The sequence below is a fragment of the Emys orbicularis genome, chromosome 21, assembly GCF_028017835.1.
Source record: "Emys orbicularis isolate rEmyOrb1 chromosome 21, rEmyOrb1.hap1, whole genome shotgun sequence".
Classification (NCBI taxonomy): domain Eukaryota; kingdom Metazoa; phylum Chordata; order Testudines; family Emydidae; genus Emys; species Emys orbicularis.
Genome location: NC_088703.1, coordinates 7,492,931 through 7,510,261, shown reverse-complemented (window position 1 = coordinate 7,510,261; position 17,331 = coordinate 7,492,931). Strand labels below are relative to the sequence as shown.

General features: G+C 51.4%; 1 protein-coding gene across 1 annotated transcript in view; it reads left to right on the top strand.

Moving 5' to 3' along the window:
• Positions 1–17,331, top strand: part of LOC135893310 (deleted in malignant brain tumors 1 protein-like) — a gene marked incomplete at its 5' end in the record, with an annotated part of 69,422 nt that overhangs the window by 13,452 nt on the left and 38,639 nt on the right. Inside the window, 3 exons of the mRNA XM_065421109.1 lie at positions 8,952–9,281; positions 12,955–13,323; positions 15,254–15,583. Coding sequence (XP_065277181.1) covers positions 8,952–9,281; positions 12,955–13,323; positions 15,254–15,583 — 1,029 coding nt within the window. The remainder of the gene's footprint in view (positions 1–8,951; positions 9,282–12,954; positions 13,324–15,253; positions 15,584–17,331) is intronic.

Genomic DNA, 17,331 nt, shown 5'->3' with positions numbered 1-17,331 from the left:
GGCCGGCTCTAGGCACCAGAAAAGCAAGCAGTTGCTTGGGGCGGCAAATTTGCAGGGGCGCAAGAATCCAGCCTGGGAGCTGAGAACCAACAGGGGGCCCTGGGAGCTGTAGTTCGTTGGTTAGCTCCCTGCCTATAGAGCCAGCCCTGGAGCAGGGAAAGAACTACATTTCCCAGCATTCCCTTGGCCACAATTAACAGGAAAGGGAGGGGGAAGGAGTGTGGAACTGAAACCTCATGCTGCAGCTTGCTGTGAATGGTAGGGACAGAGCCAGCTCCAGGTTTTTTGCTGCCCCCCACCCCAGCCCTGGGCTTCTCCACATCCCCATGTTGCCCCAGCCCTGGACTCTCCCCTGCCCACACCCCCTGCTGCCCCAGCTCTGGCCCCCACCTGCACCCCCTGCTGCCCCAGCCCTGGGCTCTCCCCCCACCCGCATCTCCTGCCACCCCAGCCCTGGGCTCTTCTCCCCCACACACACCCGCACCCCCTGCCACCCCAGCTCTGGCCCCCACCTGCACCCCCCTGCTGCCCCAGCCCTGGACTCTTTCCCCCCCCCCCCGCACCCGCACCTCCTGCTGCCCCAGCCCTGGGCTCTTCTCCCCCCTGCACACCCGCACCCCCTGCTGCCCCAGCTCTGGCCCCCACGTGCACCTCCTGCTGCCCCAGCCCTGGGCTCTCCCCCAAAGAAAGAATTGGGTGGACTAAATGGACAGTGCACCTCTCTATCTGAAGCATAGCAAGGGAGATCCCACTAGAATTTAAAATGAAAAGTAAGGGATGGGAGGCTCTACTAGGACCTGGGCAGCTTTAGATACAGTACCAGGCACGTAGGAGGATTTACACTTCTGAGCCATGGAAGCAGAAACTGACTTTTCTTTTCCAGATTTAGCTAATATTCAGAAAGGGAATTGTCGGGGACTGGAACCCAGACGGCACGGTTCGTTGTCTGACCGCAGAGAGACAGGCAACACCAGCAAGGTCCAAACACAAGCTCTTTATTGAGGAGTGCACACAACAATAGAGAGCGGCCCGTCTCCAGAGAGAACCAGCCCCGCTTTTAACAACTAGTAGGGTTATATAGACAGTTCCGTCGCGTCATAGTTAAAACAACCCAACCCCCCTTTATTAGTTAGAAAGCTTCTAATATTCATGCATATCTATCTTCTTTGACACTACAAACAATTCGTGATGCCTCAGCAACTTCTTATCAGCTTTGTTGTCATGCACCAGAAACTAGGAGAAAGGAGGGAGTTAAGAACAGATGAAGAACAGAAACAGGGATTGGAGACTGCAAGTTTCCATCTGTCCAAACAAACTGTTCCTAGCACTTCTGGTACAAGAATGCGGCCCCCCCCCCCTCTTATCTTGTTCTCTGCAGCTCAAGCAAGCATGTCCTCAGGTTTTGCTTCTTCCAGAGAAATCCAAAGGCACAGTAGGTCTGTCAGTGGACAAGGGAGAGGTTACTAGCACGTCACCTTGTCTTTTTTTCTTTTTCCTGCTGTCCAGAAGGCACGGCAGAGCTAGAAGGAGGAATAGGCTGATCATCAGTCGGAGAGTCCTCCCGAGGTGGAGGGGTCTTTTTGCAGTGAGAAGCATGGGTCCAGGTAGGCAGTCCTTGGCACTTCACAGCAGTGTTGGTGGTTAACAGGACTTGGAAAGGGCCTTTCCAGCATGGAGTCAAAGCAGTCTTTCGTTGATGGACTTTACGTAGACTCAGTCTCCTGGTTTCAATGAATGGCAGGGCTGCTACGGTCTTTGAGTAGTGCTTCTTTACCTGTGAGAAAAGAAACCTAACACATTTCATTAATGCCTGGCAGTGTTTTGCAGATCTCATAGTTGCTTGGGCACATTCAGGCTCCCTTTTTCTTGGTTGTCAGCCAAGTCTTAGCTGTGGGCAGTATCCTTGGATGGGGCCAGCATCTTATCTTTGGACTGAGCTTGCTAGCTATTTTTTTCCAGTTAACTCGTTCTGTTCTTTTTCCTTCTCCCCTTCTTGGCTTCTTTTAACCTACAAAGGAAACTTCCACTCTTCACTCATACACCTTTTCCCAACAGTGAACACATACACATTGCCATTATACAGTACATTAGTCTTATTATTCAATGTATGCCATGTACACCCTTCCAGTAAAATAACTTTATTACGGAGCTTTGGAGCAACAAACCAGGACAAGCACACCCACTTTTGAGGAGTCCACTCAGTACAACCTCTGGTGTCCAATAGCTTTCCTCCCTCCCCAGCCCTCTGGCTAGAAATTTGAGGTAGCCAGAAGGATCCCATGGGCAATATGGGGAGTGGGTTAACCTTCCATGTCCTTGCTTCCAAAGACTGTTGATATGCAAATTTTAACAACTTTTTTTTTCAATTAAAAGATCTGACCAATGAAGTTTCTTTTTCTTACTTAAGCAAATGTATTAGACTTCAGTATATCACATTTTTCCTGATTTATCCAAACACTTTGTATTCCAAGTTGAATAAAACAAGTATCTGCTTTTTTATTTAACCCTTCTATTTAATTTTGAACTAGACTGTCTTATGAAAATATTAAACACAACAATTCTGACCACAAGACAAACACCACAAGACAGAACATAGAACACAGAACATAATTCCTATTGTGCCAGTAAATGCATGGTACATTCAATGCTGTTCAGCTGGCATCCATTTTCTCTGATGATTTGAAAGACATTATTTGCTTAAAATATTTCCTTTATATACACATACTCTTGTTGATTTTAGACAAAACAGAGGAATTACCCCATATTTCCTTGTATTTGTTTTATAAGCAGCCCAGGTTTCAGTGGCTTCTACCTTATTAGTTAGATAATTTGCATTAATACAGATGCTTTCTGGCTTGCTTCCAGATCCAAAGCTATCCACAGCTTAAAGATTCTTACTTTAAAAAAAGGACACAATTAACTTTCCCAGACTTTTGATTGCCTTTTACTTCTAGCTCCTGCTTTCAAACACCCAGTGATCTGAAAAAGACAACACAACCTATATTGGTAGGTTTGCATTTCTTTTACCTCTGCTACAATATACACTGCACATGTTCTGGGGAAAATGCACATCCTCTCCACAATTCAATTTCCACAACGCTAGCCACATCAATTTCTACACAAGGTGTAACTGTTTCTTTTATGCTTACAAAATCTCCATGCACCCACAGCAAAGTGACAGCTCGACCACACAGAGCCAGGGGCACTGTCCTTCTCTTTCTTTACCAGATCTTTTATCTGCTATTTTGTTACCCACATTTAAATCTTTTATTCTCCTGGCTTTGACTACCCTGCTGCAGCCACAACCTTTGGTCTTTATTTAAAGCATTTTAAATCTTGTAAAGCATTAAGTCACCTTAAGGATTAAATGCTAAATACCTTAAACAACACTAGTTTCCTGTGTCTGGCAAAAGTATTCTCAGTTTTGCAACTTTAAACAATACCAATTCATCTCAAACTTATAAAATACAGATTGTACACAGCAGGAGTGTTCTTCAGCAAATTCGACTAAATTATTCATAGTCGAATAAATAACCTCTTGCCTGGATTACTTACAGACTTTCTTACCAAGTTTCACTGCTTAATTCCCTCTAGCAACTACAGAGTTAACTTCTCACTCTCTTTTCTTAAATCACTTGCTTGTCGCCCAAAACGACACCCAATCAACTCAGATTTTACCATTCCAATTATTGTCCTGGGGTTTTGAAATAGCCATGCTTATAATTACTTACTCCTTTTCTTCCACTATGCCCTTAAAGTTTCCAACCTGTTTTCTAATCTCTCTCTCTGTTGCCTGCCCGCTTGGGCCCGATCCTGCTTTTCTCGCTGAACCGTCCCTTCCATGGGCACCGGCTTGTTCCACTATCAATTTAGCTAGGAGGGTGGGCTTCTCAACTAGCCCCCACCCTTCCTGGTCTCTTCTCTTAAACATTCTTACTCACAAGGCTACCCGAGTCCTCCCTCGTGAGGCTTGCCACTTGGGCAAAACGCATGGCCCATTGGCGTTTAACTATTCAATTTTCTCTTGTGGCAAACACACTGCTGTTACAGCATATGCAAACACAAATGGTTAAATTCTGACAAGTCCCTGAAGGACCGGTACTTGCTTAGCCAGTGCTTACTTTTCTGCCTGGACGTCCTGTCTCAAGGCTTGCAACTTGCCCTGGGCGTAGGTTTGAGTTGCTGCCTGGTTCATGATCTATGCTCTTAATTGCTTAATTCTAGTTATCAAGGACACAACTCTTCCCTTTTCTCCAACTTCTCTATTGCCCAGTCCTGCTACGACTGGGGTAGATCTACCTGACACCCTTCCCAGTCAACCGGGGTGGAGAAAGGAATGCTAAACCCCTCTCCAGTTCTCAGACTTACTGCGGATGAGAGTGGGCACACTTTCATACTCACACACGTACGTCCAGACTGGCCACGTCTTTGTATAACGTCCAGAGAAGGGGGGGAGGTGGACGGGAGATTATCCTGTATACAGCTTGTCCAGAATCTCTGACTTGCTTCCACTCTTGGGAGGGCTGTTCTTTTACACCCTGGGGTCTCCTGCGGCATCTCTTTCAGAGATTCCAGTCCAGGCCGGCTGCCTGTGGCTTCTTCACAGCGTCCCCAAACCACGCCAGCTCCAGGGTCTCAAAGGCAGACTGTTGGATCTCACTGGATAGTTAAGCTTTGCAAATGTAATCTCAGCACTGTAACTTGTATTGCCTTTGGTTTGCCTCTGTCTATATTTTTTCACAGCCAGCTGGGGCCAAAAGCAGTTTTTCTTTTGGTTTATAGTTATACCATACAAATAAATAATCCATTTGTCCCGGTCTAAGATCAACCAAAATATCCCTCAAGGAATTCATCCTGTCTGCAGAAAAGGTTCCGCAGCTTGGCCAATCTTTAGTCGGGGACAAATGAGCAGTAAAGGAAGGCCGTTGAATTTGGCATAAATTTCTCATCTTAGATTTAGTCAAACCGGTTCTTCCAGAGATTTCCTTCCAATCTCTGAGTACCAGAGACAACGGGGCGTCCCCCGGGCATTTACTGCCAAATTGTCCCATTTAGACTGTAGGGCCTCTAACCCCAATCCGGGGCCTCTAACCCCAATTGAGATGGAACAGGGACTCTAACCCTACCTCTCAATATCTGGCGATCGCTTACCTCCCCGGGGACTCGAACCCCGAAGACCTGACCTCCCCAGGGACTCGAACCCCGAAGACCTGGATCCTACTCAACGGGTAGGTGGACGTTGCTGGGTTTCTACGGGCTTCAGCTGGTTCACAGGACTCGCCTTATCACCGACGCAGGGATCAGGTTACCAGGCAAGGCTCCTCGAAGCTGGAGGATGCGCGCTGCGTTGCTTCGGAGTCTGATCCCGCACCGGAGAGTCAGACGAGTCCCAGCGGAGTCGCCAAATTTGTCGGGGACTCGAACCCAGACGGCACGGTTCGTTGTCTGACCGCAGAGAGACAGGCAACACCAGCAAGGTCCAAACACAAGCTCTTTATTGAGGAGTGCACACAACAATAGAGAGCGGCCCGTCTCCAGAGAGAACCAGCCCCGGTTTTAACAACTAGTAGGGTTATATAGACAGTTCCGTCGCGTCATAGTTAAAACTACCCAACCCCCCTTTATTAGTTAGAAAGCTTCTAATATTCATGCATATCTATCTTCTTTGACACTACAAACAATTCGTGATGCCTCAGCAACTTCTTATCAGCTTTGTTGTCATGCACCAGAAACTAGGAGAAAGGAGGGAGTTAAGAACAGATGAAGAACAGAAACAGGAAGTGGAGTCTGCAAGTTTCCATCTGTCCAAACAAACTGTTCCTAGCACTTCTGGTACAAGAATGCGCCCCCCCCCTCTTATCTTGTTCTCTGCAGCTCAAGCAAGCATGTCCTCAGGTTTCACAGAGAGACAGGAATGGCCCAGCAACTACTGTTAGCCTAACTTTGGCTAAGCTAGCCAAACAATGTTCTATACTTCATATTTTTGGGCCTAACAGAATCTAGCACCTGCCTTCCAGATTTGAACACCCTCAAAATTCAGGAGTGCTCAAGCTCAATTTGGGCAGCTGTTACTTCATTTCTCCCAAATCAAATATACTGATCCACTGTAACTTGCTGTAGAAAAAGTAGAATAAACTGAGCAAGAAATGCTTCCCAGTGGTTATTAGGACTGGAATTGCTATTTTCAACAGCCATTGCCTTTTTGTTTGTTTGTTTGTTTAAAAGGAAGACAGTGATATTGCATTGGCAAATTCCCCATAGAAACAAAGAATGGAACAAAAGAATAATAAAGGCACCTCAACTGTTCCTCGTTTATGTAGGACAGTCTTATAATATGCATCCAGATATCCTCCAGTCACACAAGCTGAAAATTGTTCCACTTTACTGCAGTTCTGTAACCATATGGGAACCAATCCTGTCTGTGTTCTGTGCACATCCAAAATTCCTGCTGAATGACCCGCCCTGGGAGCGAGTTACCAGTGACCCAGGGCTGGGGCGGCAGGAGGGTGCAGTTGGGGGGGGGGGGGAGGAGAGCCCAGGACTGGGGGGGGGGGGCAGCCAAACATTTTTTTTGCTTGGGGCAGCAAAAAACCTAGAGCCGGCCCTGCCTACACAACCTACATATTTCCCTGTCCTGTTTCTCAGCTGCCCTGTCCTACTCCAGAGGTGGCTGCATGTCAGTGGGGGGAGTCTTCTTCTTTTGTGTATGTCACAAGTCGATATCTATGTAACCCTTCTGCCAGTGACGTCGGAAGCGACCAGGGCTGGGTTCAATATCTAGGGGTTCCTTTCCAGCAATATAACAGATCCCGCTTGAGCATCCACCCAGTAACCTGAGACAATTACACACCACCCCCTGGGTTCTTCTACGAGGCAAAGCTTCCCCTCTTCCAAGCACAGAGTCTCAGTACAGGAAAGAAACATTTTAATAAAAGGAGGGAAGCCCCCCACCATTAACTTGGGAAAACGTCACAAACAGGATTTATAAACATAAAACCATGAGCAAAACACCTCCCCCAGAGTATGTTGGGCAGTGTCTTTTGCCTCAGGATCTTGAGTCCAGCAACCAAACGTTCCTTTAAGGTGCCGTTCCCTTCTCCCTCCACCGCACCCCACTCACAGTGGTTGTCCTTGGTTAGTGAAGACCCAGAGTTCAGAGGTGCACCTGTGTGCACCTGAGTGTGGGGGTGGGGAGGAGAGCGCCTGTCTCGCTTTGCTGTCTGGGTGCTTGCTCTAGTGGCAGCTGCCCTGCCAGCCACTCACCACTCGGCTCACCCTCACCTTCTGCTCCCCCGGCCTCTCCGCTGTGACCTCTGCAGGTCGCTCTCTTGAGTCTCCACCCAGCTCTCAGTGACTGTCAGCTCTTAGTGAGGAAACCTCAGTGCTGAAGCAGGCTGGGCAGAAACACTGTCTCACAGCAGGTGATTTCAGCTCTAGTGATCACTTATACCGAAAAGACTCTGAATGGAGCCTTAATTAACTCTATCTTTGAAGAGTGGTGAGGGGCAGATTAAACCATGTCTAGACCTCTTACACAGAGCCCACACCCCTCAGCAGGAACACCCATCTCCACCCCCTCTCACTCTTGATAGGAGTCTGGTGTCTGAGCCCCCTGGTTAGTGAGTTCAGTTCAGTTGTGGGTGACCCCTCAGTCAGGGCAGAGGAAGCACAGTTCTGCTGCCCTTTACTCACACAATCGGGACAACGTTTAACTACCCCTGCATTCAGGTACTACAGTGATTGTAACCCAGCACCAACCAACAACAGCTCTGTCTGCTGGATACCTAGGCAGAGTGGGTGTGTTCTTGTAAATACAGTCTGGTCCTGAAGCCTTTTCCCTTCCCCAGCTCATCACTAGCTGTCAGGGGAGAGCTCATTCCATCCTTGCTCACCAGCTTGTTCAGCCATCTGACTATGCATCCTCAAGGTCCAGTCTTCTAACGGGGCTCTCCTCCACCACGTGTGATTGTCTGTATTGCTGCCCCACAGGCACACTGAGAAGATCAGGCTAAGCCACGTTTCTGCATTGCAGCAATTCCTCTGGCCAGTCCAGTCAGGGGCCCGTTAAGCCTAGCCCAGGATCTGCGTCCCAGGGTGTAAATGGGCAGATACAAGTTAGGACTTCTGAAAATCCATCATCACTCCAGTCTCTCTATCCCAGAGTTGCCGCCCCCCTGTGAGGACACAGCTGTCAGCCCAGCTCTGTCATCCTTCATCTGAGACTGGTACTGGGCTGGCAGCACTAGACACGAGTGCAGCAATGGCTGCCACAAAATGATGTTGCCAAGTCCGTTGTGGCAAGTGAGGAGGAACCGCAGGGGCAGGTGGTTGCTTCAGGATGGGGCCGATCTGCTTGTAGGAAGTGTGCATTGCCTCTGCCCTGGTCGGAACCATTGTCAGCCTGGTGCGCAGCAGGTTCCTGCCAGGCGTCCCTGCGCTCCAGGCAGTTCTAAGGGGGATGGACCCTGGGTGACGTTTTCAGGGAGTGATGGAGCCAACACATGTAAATTCGATGCTGATGTCAGGCTAAGGCAACCACTAATGACACCAGTGACTGTGTTCAGCTCCCAATCACCAAGATGCTTATGCCAGCGTCTGCCCCACGGCACTGCACAGTATCGCACTGGAGCGAATACCAGCGCCAGGAGTGAGGGTGTAAATCTGCTCCCCAGGAGGTTCCTGCCAGCAGTGCTGGGGGTGATCTTTCTAAGTGCTCTAGTGGGAGCAGTGCGTCAGACTGCCGTCCCGTCTGCCTAACTAGGTGACAGCTGGCTGGGAGGGGAGAGAACAAACTTCAACATTGCCCAAGTGATTAGCCTGGTCAGTGGTGGGGAGCCCTTGACAGGCAGTTGCTGTGTGCAGAGACCGGTCAGATTGCTACGTTCCCCAGCGACAGGAGATCAGATGCACAGAAACCTCCCTGAGTGTTTATTCCCTTGGGGTGTTTGCAGACTCAGGCATCTCAGAACTGGCTCAGATCCGACTGGCGAATGGCTCCAAACACTGCACTGGGAGGGTCGAGGTGCTTCACGACCATGAGTGGGGAACCGTGTGTGATGACAGCTGGGACATAACTGATGCCGGAGTCGTGTGCAGGCAGCTGGGCTGTGGGACGGCGTTATCAGCCCCAGGAGGGGCTCGATTTGGGCGAGGATCTGACCGTCACTGGCTGGATGACGTCAACTGTGCAGGGACAGAAGCTGCCCTCTCCGATTGCAGGGCTCGGCCTTGGGGAGAGAATGATTGTTCCCACGGAGAAGTTGCCGGTGTTGTGTGCTCAGGTAACTTGCATCCATCACGTCACTGTGGGTGGTGCAGGGATGGGGCTGGGAAGCTTTCAGCACAGACCCAGCTCTCCTGTCTAAGTCAGCGCTGACACCAGTGCCCCAGCATGGGGCTAAGGGCCTGTACTGCAGGGATCCGATTTGTGGTCACAGTAAGTGTCGCTCTTCCCATGGTATCAGTGCTGACCCCATTTTCCCCACACAGTTCTACAGGCCTGTGCTATTGGGAGCAGGATGGGGGCTCAGTAGGGGGCGCTCTACCCTTGCAGTCAGTGCCAGCCCCAGTGCCCCAGCACACCACGTAGGGCCTGCGCTGAAGGGAGCAGTATGTGTGCCTCTGTGAGAGACCCTCCCCGTCGCTGATCGCTCTGATCCCCCTGCTCCACTACAGCACAATGGGGCGTTGGGTAACCGTAAATCCCATTTGTGGGATTTGGGGTTGAATGGATCCTGCAGCTACTCAGGGATCCTTTTATGAAGTGTGGGGTTCCTATCCCCATCACTCCAGGTGATTTACATCGCAGCTAATTACCCATGAACCTGTAATATGCCCCACTGCTGTGACTGGAGACAGGGTTCTTCCTCACTTCCTCTCCTACACAGCCCATGAGTTTCTGTGCCCTGTCTCTCATCTACCCTGTTCCACCCCACAGGTGGCTGCATGGTAGTGGTGGGGAGTAGGGCTGCAAGTTATTTAAAAAAATCGTGATTAATTGTGAGATAAATAATTAATCATGATTAATCGCACAATTAATCACCCCTTGACACAATAATAGAATACCATTTATTTCAATTTGGGGGGATTTTTTCTACATTTTCAAATATATTGATTTCAATTATAACACAGAATTCAAAGTGTACCGTGCTCACTTTATATTTATTTTTGATTACGAATATTTGCACTGTAAAAAACAAACAAAAGAAATAGTATTTTCAGTTCACCTCATAAAAGTACTGTAGTGCCATCTCTTTATCAGGAAAGTTGAACTTACAAATGTAGAATGATTTACAAATAATAACTGCAATCAAAAATAAAACGATGTAAAATTTTAGATGGTACAAGTCCACTCAGTGCTACATCTAGTTCAGCTAATCGTTCAGACAGACAAGTTTGTTTACCTTTGCAGGAGATAATGCTGCTTGGTTCTTGTGTACAATGCTACCTGGAAGAGAGAACAGGCACCCACATGCAGGGCCGGCTCCAGGCACCAGCCCACCAAGCATGTGCTTGGGGCGGCACCTGGAGGGGGGCGGCGCGGCGCGGCGCTCCGGCCCGAGAGCGGGGCCGCGACTGGGCTTGTGGCCCTCCCCGCGGCGCTCCGGCAGCCGGGGAGAGCGGAGCCCCGGCCAGGCTCTCCGCCCTCCTCCCGGCGCTCTGGCCGCCGGGGAGAGCGGAGCCCCGGCCGGGCTCTCCGCCCTCCTCCCGGTGCTCTGGCCGCCGGGGAGAGCGGAGCCCCGGCCGGGCTCTCCGCCCTCCTCCCGGCGCTCTGGCCGCCGGGGAGAGCGGGGCCGTGACTGGGCTCACCGCCCTCCCCGCGGCGCTCCGGCCGCCGGGGAGAGCGGAGCCCCAGCCAGGCTCTCCGCCCTCCTCCCGGTGCTTCGGCCGGTCGGGGAGAGCGGGCCCGCGGCCGGGCTCAGCGCCCTCCCCTGCCGCGCTCCCCGCCGGGGGCAGGGGGGGGGCGGGCGGCGGGAGACTTTTTTGCCTCAGGCGGCAAAAAAGCCAGAGCCGGCCCTGCCCACATGGCACTGTTGTAGTTGGTGTAGGAAAATATTTATGTGCCAGACCCGCTAAAAATTCATATGTCCCTTCATGCTTCGACCACCATTCCAGAGGACATGCGTCCATGCTGATGATGGGTTCTGCTCGATAACGATCCAAAGCAGTGCCGACCAACAAATGTTCATTTTCAGCCTCTGAGTCAGATGTCACCAGGAGAAGGTTGATTTTCTTTTTTGGTTGTTCAGGTTCTGTAGTTTCCACATTGGAGTGTTACTCTTTTAAGACTTCTGGAAGTATATTCCACACCTCGTCCCTCTCAGATTTTGGAAGGCGCTTCAGATTCTTAACCCTTGGGTTGAGTGCTGTAGCTAGCTTTAGAAATCTCACATTGGTACCTTCTTTGTGTTTTGTGAAATTTGCAGTGAAAGTGTTCTTAAAACGAACAACGTGTGCTGAGTCATCATCCGAGACTACTGTAACATGAATGATATGGCAGAATGCAGGTAAAATACATAGCAGGAGATACACAATTCTCCCCCAAGTATTTCAGTCACAAAATAAATTAACACATTCCTTTTTTAATGAGCATCATCAGCATGGAAGCATGTCATCTGCAATGGTGGCAGAAGCATGAAGGGGCATGTGAATATTTAGCATATCTGGCACGTAAATACCTTGCAATGCTACCTGCAAAAGTGCCATGCAAACGCCTCTTCTCACTTTCGGGTGACATTGCAGATAAGAAGCAGGCAGCATTATCGCCCGTAAGTGTAAACAAACTTGTTTGTCTGAGCGATTGCCTGAACAAGAAGTAAGACTGGGAGGATGTGTATAGACTCTAAGTTTTACATTGTTTTTTTTTTCTTTTGAGTGCAGTTATGTAACGAAAAAAATCTACATTTGTAAGTTGCACTTTCACAATAAAGAGATTGCACTACAGTACTTGTATGAGGTGAACTGAAAAATACTATTTCTTTTACCATTTTTACAGTGGTAATATTTGTAATCCAAAATACCGTAAAAGCTGTTTTTTCCAGCACTTCACCAACTGGAAAGCTCTATAAATCGGCATTTCTGATCTTCATTGAAATGCCAGTTTATAGTCCTGTTGGCGCGGGGTCGACAGGGGGTTGAGGCGCAGGACGGGGTGTGGAGCGAGGGCTCTGGGAGGGACTTTGGGTGTGGGAGGGGGCTTAGTAGGCGGGAGACGGTGTGGGGTGTTGGATCCGGGGGCCAGTCACCTCGGATGGCTAGCCGCAAGCGGCGACCTGTCCCGGGCTCTGGCTACTCCTAAGTGGAGGCACGTCAGGCGGCTCTGCGTGCTGCCCCCCCAATGCCGGCTGCACAGCTCCCATTGGCTGGGAACCACGGCCAATGGGAGCTGCGGGGGCGGCGCCTGCAGGCAGAGGGAGTGCACCAAGCTGCCCGCCTTGCCTCCACCTAGGAGCAACCAGGACAAGTTACCACTTGCGGGGAGCTGCCCGAGGTGAGTGTCCCCCGGATCCGGCACCCTGCACCCTATCCCACGCCCCAACAGCCTGCCCCAAGCCCCCTCCTGCACCCAAACTTCCTCCCAGAGCCTGTATTCCACACACCCTTCCTCGCCCCACCCCCCAGCCCCGCACTCTCTCCCGCACCCAAACTCCCTCCCTCTTAGTTAACCAGCATTTTTCATTTACCGGCACCCCCCATTGCCCCAACATGCCGGATAAAACAACCTTAACTGTAATAATATAATGTGAGAACTGTACACATTGTATTCTCTGTTGTAACTGAAATCAATATATTTGAACATTTTTTAAATCACGATTAATTTTTTGAGTTAATCACCTGAGTTAACTGCGATTAGTTGACAGGGAGGGAACCCCTAACAGGCTGTTGCAGAGGCTGTTCAGACCCGTCAGTGGGAGGCCCTAAGTTCACCAGTGTCACTAGTGATCCGATGCACAGGAACCTCCCTGAGTGTTTATTCCCTTGGGGTGTTTGCTCACTCCGGCATTTCAGACGTGGCTCAGCTCCGACTGGTGAATGGCCCGAGTCACTGCGCTGGGAGGGTCGAGGTACTTCACAACCAGCAGTGGGGAACCGTGTGTGATGACAGCTGGGACATAACTGATGCTCAAGTCGTGTGTAGGCACCTGGGCTGTGGGACGGCGTTATCGGCCCCTGCCTGGGCTCATTTTGGGCAAGGATCTGACCATATCTGGCTGGATGAAGTCAACTGCGCAGGGACAGAAACTGCCCTCTCCAATTGCTGGGCTCGGCCTTGGGGAGAGAATGACTGTACCCACGGAGAAGATGCCGGTGTTGTGTGCTCAGGTAACCTTCATCTACCACCCTGCGCGTTGAAGGGAGCAGGATGGGAAGCTCATTATGGGGCATTGTCCCCTCACACCCAGTGCTGATCCCAGCATGGTGCTTGGGGTCTGTGCTTCAGGGAGCAATATGGCAGTTCCAGTAGGGAGCACTCTCCTCTCAGTCTGTGCTGACCCCAATTCCCCTGTGCAGCTCTATGGGCCTGTGCTGCAGGGAGCGGTTTGGGGGATCAGTAGGGGACGCTCACGCTCTCCCCTTGATGTCAGTGCTGGCCCCAGTGCCCTAGTGGAGTGCTAGGGGGCCTGTGCTGCAGGTAGTGGGGTGTCATTAGGGGGCGTCTCCCTTTGCAATTGTGCTGGCCCTAATGCCCCAGTGTGGTGCCATGGTCTCCTAGCATGAGGAAGCCTTGTCTGTGCCCGGCTGGGGGGCAGCTCCCCGACTCCCTCGGCCAGAGGCCACACAAGCTATGCCCTCTAGGCCTTGTGTGTGGGGGTGACCTCTCTCCAGGTTGGCAATAGGCACACTTCACCCCTCCGACCTCTGAGGGTCCTCTGGCAGTACCCAGTTCCTGTCCCGCTGGACATTCAGAGCAGTCACAGATCTAATACTCCCAAAGGAACAGGGTCCCAAGGTGACCAGCTCCACCTCCCATCTCTGCCCCAATCAAGACACAGCTCTAGATCCCTTCATAGTGACACCAAAGACAAGTGATTTCACAGAGCTGTCAGGGGAGAGCTCATTCCCACCTTGCTTACCTCTAGCTTGTTCAGCCATTAAGCCCAGCCCAGGATCAGCGTCCCAGGTTGTAAATGGGCAGATCCATCAGCACGCCAGTCTCTCTATCCCAGAGCTGCTGCCCCTCTGTGAGGACACAGCTGTCAGCCCAGCTCTGCCATCATTCATCTGAGACTGGTACTGGGTTGGCAGCACTAGACATGAGTCCAGCAATGGCTGCCACAAAACGATGTTACTAAGTCAGTCATGGCAAGTCAGGAGGAACCGCAGGGGCAGGTGTTTGCTTCAGGAGGGGCCGATCTGCTTGTAGGAAGTGTGCATTGCCTCTGCCCTGGTCAGAACCATTGTCAGCCTGGTGCACAGCAGGTTCCTGCCAGGCGTCCCTGCGCTCCAGGCAGTTCTAAGGGGGATGGACTCTGGGTGACGTTTTCAGGGAGCGATGGAGCCAGCACATGTAAATTCGATGCTGATGTCAGGCTAAGGCAACCACTAATGACACCGGTGACTGTGTTCAGCTCCCAGTCACCAAAATGCTTATGCCAGCGTCTGCCCCACAGCACTGCACAGTATCGCACTGGAGCGAATACCAGCGCCAGGAGTGAGCGTGTAAATCTGCTCCCCAGGAGGTTCCTGCCAGCAGTGCTGGGGGTGATCTTTCTAAGTGCTCTAGTGGGAGCAGTAGGTCAGACTGCCGTCTAGTCTCCCTAATTAGGTGACAGCAGGGCCGGCTCCAGGCACCAGCTTCTCAAGCAGGTGCTTGGGGCGGCCGCTCCGGAGAGGGGCGGCAGGTCCAGGTATTCGGCGGCAATTTGGCGGACGGTCCCTCACTCCGCCTGGGAGTGAAGGACCTCCCGCCGAATTGCCGCTGCAGATCACGATTGCGGCTTTTTTTAGATCGCGATCGCGGCTTTTTTTTTTGGGGCGGGGGGGGGTTTTGGCCGCTTGGGGCGGCCAAAACCCTGGAGCCGGCCCTGGGTGACAGCCTAGCTAGGTGACAGCTGGCCGTGGGGGGGCAGTGGACAAACTTCAACATTGCCCAAGTGATTAGCCTGGTCAGTGGTGGGGAGCCCTCGACAGGCAGTTGCTGTGTGCAGAGACCGGTCAGATCCGTTAGCGGGAGGCGCTACATTCCCCTGTGACACGAGAGATCAGATGCACAGGAACCTCCCTGAGTGTTTATTCCCTTGGGTGTTTGCAGACGCTGGCATCTCAGAAGTGGCTCAGATCCGACTGGTGAACAGCAGGAGTCGCTGCGCTGGGAGGGTCGAGGTGCTTCACAACCAGCTGTGGGGAACCGTGTGTGATCACAGCTGGGACCTACAGGATGCCGGAGTCGTGTGCAGGCAGCTGGGCTGTGGGACGGCGTTATCAGCCCCACTGGGGGCTCGATTTGGGCGAGGGTCAGACCGTATCTGGCTGAATAACGTGAACTGCGCAGGGACAGAAGTTGCCCTCTCCGATTGCAGGATTTGGCTTGGGGGAAAGAATAACTGTAACCATGGAGAAGATGCCGGTGTTCGGTGCTCAGGTAACTTGCATCCATCACATCCCTGTGGGTGGTGCAGGGATCGGGCTGGGAAGGTTTCAGCACAGACCCAGCTCTCCTGTCTCGGCCAGCGCTGACCCCATTGCCCCTCCATGGTGCTAATGGCCTTTTCTGCAGGTAGGGGGGTGTCAGTAGGGGGTGCTCTCCTTTTGCAGTTGTGCTGGCCTTAATGCCCCAGTGTGGTGCCATGGGCCCCTAGCATGAGGAAGCCTTGTCTGTGCCCACTGGGGGGCAGCTCCCCGACTCCCTCAGCCACAAGCCACACAAGCCTTGCCCTCTAGGCCTTGGGGAGGGAGGTGACCGCTGTCGAGGTCAGCAATAGACACACTTCACCCTTCAGCCCTCCAAGCGTCTCCCTGCAGCACCCTGTCCCTGTCCCGCTGGGCATTCACAGCAGTCACAGATCTGCTGCTCCCAAAGGAACAGGGTCCCAAGGTGACCAGCTCCACCTCCCATCTCTGCCCCAGTCAATGCATAGCCCTAGATCCCTTCATAGTCACACCAAGGACAAGTGATTTCACAGAGCATAGAGATTCGAGGGGTACCAAGGAGAAGGGTTGGAAAGAAATGGTTCCATGGCTGATAAAATCATACCACACTGACTAGAGCCTAGACTCATTGAACGAGATACTTTTCGGTCTGGTAGAGCAACGCTCACCCCACAGTCCTTCCAGGGTTTTACTCCAGGCTTGGCTGTGATCTCCTGTTACTGAGACAAACACTGTCAGCCGCCTCCTGGGTGAAAGGGAGCTCTTGTCCCCTCTCCTCTTTCTTTGTAGGTACAGACCATTGTCTCTTCCCAGAGGAGGTCTCTCTTCTGAGACTTGTGCTGAGGGTCCTTTGTCTTTGTAAATTCTCAGGCCCACACTAGGCCCAGACAGTGACTATAGCCTGTCTCCACGGCTGTGCATTGTTCTATGTGCTGATTGGCTCAGCCGAAGGGATTGCCATGGTGCAGGTGACAAGCTTCACTTCAACACTTCTGGAGCGTCATGTTCTGTATTTTACATCTCTCTTCAGTTATATCCCATACAAACAACTTGCCCCCGTTAGGTTGACCAGCGGGCTGCTCCCTCTTGGTAGAGACCTCACATACCACCTTTGGTGAGCTATTGTGTATATATCTCACCCAGGGGATCCCTGTAGAACTCTAGGCATCCCTGCATTTGGTGTCAACGGCACCTGGAGCCGTTCACTCAAACTAAAAATCCAGGGCCAATTTCTCAAGAGTCCGGTTCCTAATCACTGTGTTCCGGTGGATTTGCATTTCAGGAAATTAGTCCTGAAGTTGTAACTTCCCCATAGCTGGACACAGGAGACGCAATTCTTCCTCACTTCCTGCCCTACACAGCCTACATATTTCCCTGTCCTGTTTCTCAGCTGCCCTGTCCTACCCCAGAAGTGGCTGCATGTCAGTGGGAGGAGTCTTCTTGTTTTGTGTATGTCACAAGTTGATATCTATGTAACCCTTCTGCCAGTGGCATCAATATCTAGGGGTTCCTTTCCAGCAATATAACACAGATCCGGCTTGAGCACCCACCCAGTAAACAGACAATTACACACCACCCCCTGGGTGCTTGTACGAGGCAAAACGTCCCCTCCTGCAAGCACAGAGTCTCAGTGCAGAAAGAAAACTTTTTAATAAAAGGAGGGAAGGTCCCCGGCATTAACTTGGGAAAACGCCAGAAACAGAATTTATAAACATAAAACCATGAGCAAAACACCTCCCC